The 8626-nt window shown below is 41.0% G+C and overlaps 1 protein-coding gene across 2 annotated transcripts; it reads left to right on the plus strand.

The window, feature by feature from the left end:
• The first annotated feature begins 2239 nt into the window (after nt 1-2239).
• On the plus strand, nt 2240-8263 carry serbp1a (SERPINE1 mRNA binding protein 1a). Of its 2 annotated transcripts, none has more exons than XM_079460487.1 (8): nt 2240-2676; nt 3812-3995; nt 4891-5028; nt 5114-5182; nt 5334-5408; nt 5640-5823; nt 5984-6169; nt 6720-8263. In XM_079460487.1, the coding sequence occupies exons 1-8, from the start codon at nt 2421-2423 to the stop codon at nt 6777-6779; spliced, it is 1152 nt and encodes a 383-aa protein (XP_079316613.1). In that variant the 5' UTR covers nt 2240-2420; the 3' UTR covers nt 6780-8263. The 2 variants fall into 2 exon arrangements, with proteins under 2 accessions (XP_079316613.1, XP_079316612.1); XM_079460486.1 differs by having other exon boundaries at nt 2292-2676; nt 5111-5182.
• The last annotated feature ends 363 nt before the right edge of the window (nt 8264-8626 follow it).

The following is an 8626-nucleotide window of genomic DNA, read 5'->3' on the forward strand; positions in this document are numbered from 1 at the left end:
GTTTATTAATAGTGCGGGGGAAACAAAGATATCAAGTGCTAAATGACTAAATGCTGTTAATGACTGTCACGGGGTATCTGTCTGTAACTTCTCTCACAGGAATTTGTAACCATTTTTCAAGATGGCTAATTTGCATGAAAAAAAGTGACGCTAAAGCTAATTTTACTTAAAGGTACACGTGACATTTGTAAACTATGAATTGCAGCGAGATTGGTCAGACTGCTGACTGTATAACCGTTGAAGGGTAAACGCAAAAGACGATGGCTGTTGTCATCAGGGGCGGCCCTGTGGGTGAGATAAGGGGGCTGTTCACATTTTAGCATCATTTGTGCGATATTTTACACATGAATGCGCTACAAGTGCGCTCAAATAGACAGCAACGCGGTCGCTTTTTCTTTCACAGGCGCCACGGTGTGTTGAAAATGTATTTTAACATTTCAAGTTGGACTGCAGCTCTGACTGGACGCCTGTTGCAGACTTTGCTGTCTAATCGTTCCTTTCTGCTGCTCTTGTGCTGTCTGCTGATCCTATATTAACGAATACATTTGAACTCTAACCTACAAATTGAAATTATAACATGTAGCCTACATAATAATGTATATTACACAACTTTGCTTCTATACACCACCTGTTCACAGCCAGCTGGGATGCTCCATGTCCTCCAGGCTGGGACGAAAGATGGCAATCGGTTTACGGCACCGGTTTAAGTCACGACGTTATCAAACATACAACAGCTTCAGCAATGCAAAATGACTCCCGGGTTTAGGCATGAGGTTCACGGGAAAAAGTGAAACTTTGGACCAACTAAGATTACGTTAACATGTTACAAGCTATTTTATTCGTTTTTCTCAAATTATATTTATGGCTTGGTTCAAATCCAAATTTATACATTTCAACAAACCACCATTATTGTCAGTTTCCAAAAGATCGAAACTCATTGGCTGGATCGTTAAGTTCTTATCATCAGTTCTTTTTGATGGTTGGTCAATTTCCGTGTCCGTCAGTTGCATTAGCCTGAGTGGGCGGTGCTTGTCGGGGTGAATGACAGCGTGAGAATCTCCATGTCATCGGAGATCCGGACAAAACCATGTAAAATCATTGAATTGCTAAATCAATTTTTCATCAATTGAGCCTGGATTATAAGAGTTCCAATGTTTTAACGGACCAATTATTTTTTATTCAGATCCCTATTGTATGTAATGAAGCAGATACCGTTGTCATCGTAAGAGATGCCTGATTGGACTGTTTTATTATTTAGAAAAAGGAATCTATTAAAAACATACGAACAATAAAGTTACTAGTCATTTCAAAGTTGTCTTTCCATGCATACCAGAACTCATTATATTTTTAATAAATTGTCCAAGTTGTATACAGAAGGACCATAACATGCCAGACTTCATGTAGTTGAACATTTACACAGTCAAATTCACATTCGGGAATAGACGACAATATGATGGATAAGGATACGATTTGCTGCGTTTGGTTTTAAGCAGAGTTGTATTGGAAGTATCAACATTTTGCTACTGTCCTATAAATCTTAGTTATTCTTCATTTAAAAGGTCACCCTGTGGAAAGGCATATTTAATCCGTGCAGAACAAAGCATTTGTTGTTTTACCGAGTAAATTATTTAGTCATATAAGAATATTTTAATTCTATTCATGAAATAGGCTTGTAACGCTTATTCTGAAACTTTTTTCAATTTAAAGAGATATAGTAACTTTAACTTTATGAAAGTCCAGAAGGTCCATTCATTTATGGAATGAGGTAGCCTACTTTTAAAATAATCTATGTTCTTGTTTGGGAGCGTTCAACTACAGCTCCTTAACTTAAAGGCAACAATGAAGAGACATTTTGTATTATTTGTTGTATTCTGCTGGTCAGACATTCCTGTGAGGTTCCTGTAAAAGTGCAAATACGACCTGTCACCAAAATTGTGCCATCGAGTAAACATTATTTACTCTACTTTAGGATTCACTCTCGCCCTCTTTGCCTATATTTAGCTATTATTGTAGACGTTTAAACCCTCTCTCCCTGCTTCCCAACCTATAACTATTGACATGACACAGACACTGAAGACTTGTTGTTACAGCGCTGAGTGGTTGCTTGCTTTGGTGGCCTGTACACCAGAGTTATTTTAGTTGTTTACAGGGTACGCTTTCAGTTGCCTCCGTGTGTTTATACGTACTAAAACAGAAAATGACAAAACGTTTAAAGTGGGTCCCACATTTTTGGAGGCACGTGTTGTGCCGTGATGCTGTGTGACTACATGTCCCACAAGACTTTGCGGTCCGAGTCCCGGATGTCTATCGCGCCGGAAGAGAAGCGCGAGTCTTTCCCAGCCATCTTGTGGCAACTCGCAGCGAAGTGCTCGCTCAAGCCCCGTAGAATCGGAGGAGAATCCTGCTGAAAGGGCGCCATCATGCCCGGACATCTGCAAGAAGGCTTCGGCTGTGTCGTAACCAATCGGTTCGACCAGCTATTAGATGACGAAGAGGATCCGTTTGAGGTTTTAAAGCAGGCAGAAACCAAGAAGAAGGACGCGACTGCTCCTGGTGCCGCCAAGACGGCCGCGCAGGCTGCAAAGCAGGCCAAAAAGGAGTCGCAGAAAGAAAGAAAAAACCCAGTTCCCGACAAAAAAGAAGAGACGCCAGCTCCCGTCCCCCTCAAGAAAGAAGGTAAACCGTGCTTGCACTCGTTATTTGTCCTCACTTCATCACAGCGATTCTGCGAAAGGCTGCTAACGTTAACCCATGAGGTCACGCACATCACTATTGTTAGCGAGCTGCCTGATACCTCGACCACTCGGATCTCTTTAAGCAAAATGCCTTTATCATCGCAATACATCGTATCCACGCTACGCACGCAGCAGAACCTGTTGACGCTCAATTGTTTTGTAGATTTGTGAGGTGAAGGCCCAAGGCTTTGCCGTCCGCACCACGGGCTTGTTCAATATCGATAAATCTTCTGTGTGGTTTAGAAACAAGCATTTCGGACTAACTACTGTGTGCGGACTCTGACGGACCGCAAATGTACATGGTAGTCTCCGGGACATTTAAAAGCACGGCTAGTGAAGACACTGAAAGCACGCTGCAAAGAGCTCGTGCAGCACAGCGCCAACCTCGTGTATGGAGAAACACAGGGCTTGCCCGTTTCAGACATGTCACTCCCGTTTAATCACCCGATCTCGGCGTGTGACATATTTTGTTTTTTTACGTTATCGGTATTTATTAAATAAAGGATCAAACCCAACTATCACTTTATTACGCGCTTTCACACTAAAAGTTCAATGTGGCGAATGTGTTAGATGTGGGGCTGTCAAAAATGGCAGAGCGTTTTTCGGGTGTCCGTATTACTGTTGTAGTGATCAGGATGAGAGTAAGCACTAGGCAGCGGGTGATCGAACAGGTGCGCGCGCGGGCAGGCGGGACATCAGGCGCGCGATCAGCTGTTGGGGTGGGAGTCTATTTCTGTAAGTGGCGGGTGGGATGTGTCACTCACAGGAGGACCAAACCCTTGTTATTGACACTGGCATCGTGCAGTTTAAAAACGTGAAATGTACCAACTCACAATGTTTGATGTTGGGTCACCCTTTATTCCCATTTACATGTGGCCCCGTTTAGGGCACTTTGGTGCTGCCCATAATTAAGGTTCATTATTTTTTTAAACTGAGTTATTTGTACACGATTGGCAACATTAATGAAAACGAATCTAAAATGAATCAGACACCTGTTGCGCCTGTCTTGTGGTTTAGTCATTATTTGTCATGTTTTTGAATTGGCCTCATTTTTATTGTGTGTGTATGTTTTGAAGGCATGAGGAAAATGGGCCGCCGACCGGAGCAGCAGGGTCAGCCAGGGTCCCAGCAGCAGGGGAGTCAGGGGGAGGCTCGGCCCCCAGCAGACAGGCGGCCTGACAGAAGGCCACCACGTGAACGGCGCTTTGACAAACCCGCTGATGATAAACCTGCTGAGGGTGGAGAATTCTCTGTGGAGAAGTGAGTCAATGGGCCTTGTTTATGATATAATACAACGTTGATGATTGTTGTTATCAAGTTTGCTTTTGAAATGTATGATGCACTAGATGTCTGGTCTCTTCAGGTTTTATTATTCATTTTTATTATACTTTATTTTAATAGATCCAAATGGGGTCTCCTTATAGTTACTTTACAGGGACAACATTTACCCATGTTTTACTCACCCACAAGGCATCCTGACTTCGCATTATTCTTCAAGAAGAATGTCATTAGTTATAATACCACGAATAATTTTTCTTCTAAGCAGTTGAATAGGGGCAATTTTCTGAAGCCAGTGACAGTGCTTTCAATTATAATGTCTAACTTGTTATCCCATGGCTGCACGTGAACCAGAGGCTTGCTTTTCTGGCAAATTACGGTAACGAAAGCTCTCGCTCAGAGGATACGTGGCACATCTGCGTCATTTGACGAGCCACAGCTTCACATGCAGCCGAGAAGTAACGGAACGAAAGTTAGACATTAACGTTTATAGCGCTCTCAATATGGCTATTTCTCTTAAACAAATGCATGGATTCGCTTCAGAAGACCTTAAAGACCACGGAGCCGTGTCGAGCCGTTCTTTGATAGATGAATGCACCTTTGCCTCCCATACTGCTTGGAAGAAAACTCCGACTGCATTTTTTATTTATGTAATTGACAGGGACATTGTACATTTATAAAACATTCTTCAAGAAGAAACTTGTATTCAGTCAGAATGCCCTGAGGATGAGTAAAACATGGGAAAATTTGCCTCCGAAAAATGCCTTTTTAGAGTTTTTTATCTTTTAATAATTGGTAATTTTGTAATTGCTGTGTTTAGAATCTAGAACCTAACACATTTCAATTACTAAATTAAATGAAAATCGTCCTACACTAGGGCTGTTGGTGACAGGCCGTTCCGGGGCCGTGGCGGTCCCAGAGGAGGGCGTGGAGGCCGGGGCAGAGGCGTCGGCAGAGACGGCTTTGACTCGCGTGGCAAGCGTGAATTTGACAGACACAGCGGCAGCGACCGATCGTAAGTGATTTGAATCCACTAGTAATGATGTCATACAGCTTGGCTGTGACATCTCAAAGCTAAGTGTTGGTTTTTGTTTCAGCAGCCTGAAACCAGAAGAGAAACGTGGAGGCAGCGGATCTCATAACTGGGGCACGGTAAAGGATGAGATGAGGTCAGTGCAAAACAGTCACATCTAGCTTGATTTTCAATTACAGTTTCATGAAGCAGATTTATTTGATTCACAAACCTATTCAGATGTGTCCAGTGTTCAAACCTGGTGTCTCGTGTAATTGTTAATTTGATGCATTTTTTCCTTTTTGTAGTGAGCTTGACCAATCAAACGTCACCGAGGACACCCCTGAAGGAGAGGAGCACCCACCTGCCGATTCTGAGAACAAGTGTGTACACTCGCTGCTATCAATTAGAACGACACTGCTGAGTCATTGATCACCATTTAGTTCCTGTTATATTAAAATATGCTGTCCCCCAGTATTAAAAATAGCCTTGGTTTGATTAAGGAACATTTGCACATGCAGGTATAGATTAGACATATTTCTTCTTCTTACTTCACTAATTGAAAGCCGTGTAGTAGTTCAAACTCAAATCATGTTTTTACGGGTTTCTCCTAGGGAAAATGAGGCTGAGGAGGTTAAAGAGGAAGGTCCTAAGGAGATGACTCTAGATGAATGGAAAGCCCAGCAGGACAAGGAGCGAGCCAAGGTGGAATTCAACATTCGCAAGGCCAATGAAGGAGCCGACTGGAATAAAGGATTTGTTCTGCATAAATCTAAGGCTGCTGATGAGGATGATGATGTATGTAAATCTACCAATCTTAAGAAGTTTCATAAAACCACAATTTATACAATGCTTAGTACATCAAATTGCTGGCTGGTAACTGATGCTTTATCAGACCGAATATATAACGTATATAATACAATAATAATATTGTTTTGTTTATGTTGACTTGCTGAAGGTGTCAGCTGATGACATGTCCGGGGATAACCACTTCCGCAGGCCCGCTAATGACATCACATCCCAACTTGAGATTAACTTTGGTGACCTTGGCCGCCCAGGGCGTGGCCGCGGAGGTCCACGAGGTGGCAGAGGAGGTCGTGGGGCTGGTGCCACTAGACCACCTCGTGAACGCAGGCCAGACAAGGTACCATGTATTTACAGTACTTTTTACTTTACTGTACATTACGTTTAAATTGATGCATTTGGCAGACGCTTTTATCCAAAGCGACTTGCATTGCATGATACTATACATTTGTATTTAAGTATGTGCAATCCCTGAGCTTGAACCCATTACCTTGGCGTTGATAACGCCATGCTCTAACATATTAAAGCAGGTAATTATGAAATGTCATTAAAATTGTTAATTGTTGTGTTTTGGAGGGGCAATAGAGGGTAACTTTAATGATGATTCTCAATTGAAGTGCTGGATGTAAGCACCTTCTAAGCGACTTGTTTGTTGTTTATAATACAACATTTTACTTTATGTTTAATTTTTACATTATATTTTGTGGCGGGACAGAGTGCCGGTGCACAGTGATCAACCAAGAATTAAACTATGGCTTTTCTGATTGCCAAAAATCTAGAGACCTGTTCACTGACCAGCCCCAACTACAATTCAGAGCTGCTGTTGTGTAGTGTACGGTAATCACTGTAATGACTTAAATGGCCTGTTTTTCTGTATCTGCTTCTTTAAGGCAAGCGGAGTATCTGTCCCTAATGTGGATGATCCAGAGGCTTTTCCAGCCCTGGCTTAAGATGCCCTGGTGATGCTTAGCTCACCCAGGAGGGTTACTCCTCCACGGGTCCTTGTCTACGAGGCTTGCATGTTAACGGATCCTTCAGCAGATGAAATGATGGAAGACTGTCATCCATGCCATTCACCCTTGAGGACTGAATTTTACCCGTTTTAGAAAAAAAGGAAACGTTTTAAAAAAAGAAATAAAAAAAAATGAAAAGAGAGGACTACTTGCTATTCTGAAGCAATTATTGGTTGAGGTTTTGTATTTAGAAACAAGGTAGCAGGGATGTTTTCATACAGTGTTTCTTTTGTTGTTTTGCTTTTTTCCAGAAGTTATGCATTGTTCATGGATACTTTTTTTGTACTGCTGCTTGAAAATATGCATTTCCAAAAATAGGTGTGAAAAGCTCACTGGGATCTTACTGTGTCCCTTAGCTTGCTTGATTTTGCTTTAAAACAAGGCAGCCCTTTTTAGGAAATACATTTACAAGTTTTGTTTTGAAGTTAACACATCACGAAGTAAAATAAACAGCGGTTTTATTCAATAGAATTAAAGACTTCCCTCCTTAAAAGTCGCTTTAGAATGACAGTAAATCTGAAATATTTTTGAGTAAGTGTACAATTTCAGATTTTTACTTTAATGCCAAGATTTGATTCAGATGCACTCCTCACAAGAAGTGTCTTATCGAATGACCACTGTAACATTTAACACCGCTTTTAAGGCCATTGACGCTGGTAACTCAGGATAGTATCATACTCCTTAAATTAGCATTTAAACAAGCAAGTTTACACACCATATTCTTGTTTACTGACATGTGAGCCAGGTTAGAGATACATTCTGTTAAAGACATTTTCTTTCTGCCCAGTTGCTTATTTTAGTAGTGCTACTGCATATTTGATCGGAAAGAAACACCATCTTGTTCAGTGTGGAACAACGGGAGTGCTATGATTATGTATGAATTCCAACCCTGCTATTTGACCTCTGTCAATAATTAAAAGATGGTCGATTCATACCCAATTTTTGTGTGGACTTTAAACTCAAGATGTTTTATGATTTGTTTAGTTTTCTCTGATGGTATACAGAGTTATGTGACAAAAAGAAAACCCTGATTATTTTTAACTGTTGAATAGTGTCTGATTTCACATGGCTAAACTGCTGCCAGTGATAAAGTTGAGAAATAACAGGTCATTTGGCGTATGACTGTGCCAAATCTGATTTCTCTTGCTAAGGCACTAACTGTTCATACTTTGGGTTGGGGAACATAAAGACACAGATGATGCACTGAGTGCTTAGGCCACTTGAATGGTGTTGGGACTGACCTATACATGCACACAAACGAAGGAACTGCCGTTTTTTCAGGTAACTGCATGTACACTAATACTTCAATGGAAAATGAACTGGTAATTTTCTACCAGTGCATTAACCATCAAATTTAACCATTTATACTAGGTAAAAATGTACACTTCAAAGTACACATTAAACATGATGTACATAACGTGCCCTGTTGTCACATTCATTTTGTACTTGAAGGGATAGTGCACACAAAAACTCATCATTTACTCACCCTCCTGTCATTTCAAACCTGAATGACTTTGTTGTGCAGAACACAGAAGGAAACATTTTGTAGAATACTGCTGAGCTAAACCAAACCATTCGGTTGCCAACGTTCTTTAAAAGATCTTAAAATTTCTAAGAAGATTCTAAAAGATGCAGTTTTACTTTGTAGTTCTTATTGCACAGGAGTTAAACTGTTTGTAAATCCTGTTTTACCATGATGATAAATGATGCCACAAATGGTGTGCCATTTTAGGAAAGGTATCACATGCTTTTTCTAAAATACGATTGGTAAGATTATTATTTTG

Source organism: Barbatula barbatula, assembly GCF_947034865.1.
Source record: "Barbatula barbatula genome assembly, chromosome: 7".
Classification (NCBI taxonomy): Eukaryota; Metazoa; Chordata; class Actinopteri; order Cypriniformes; family Nemacheilidae; genus Barbatula; species Barbatula barbatula.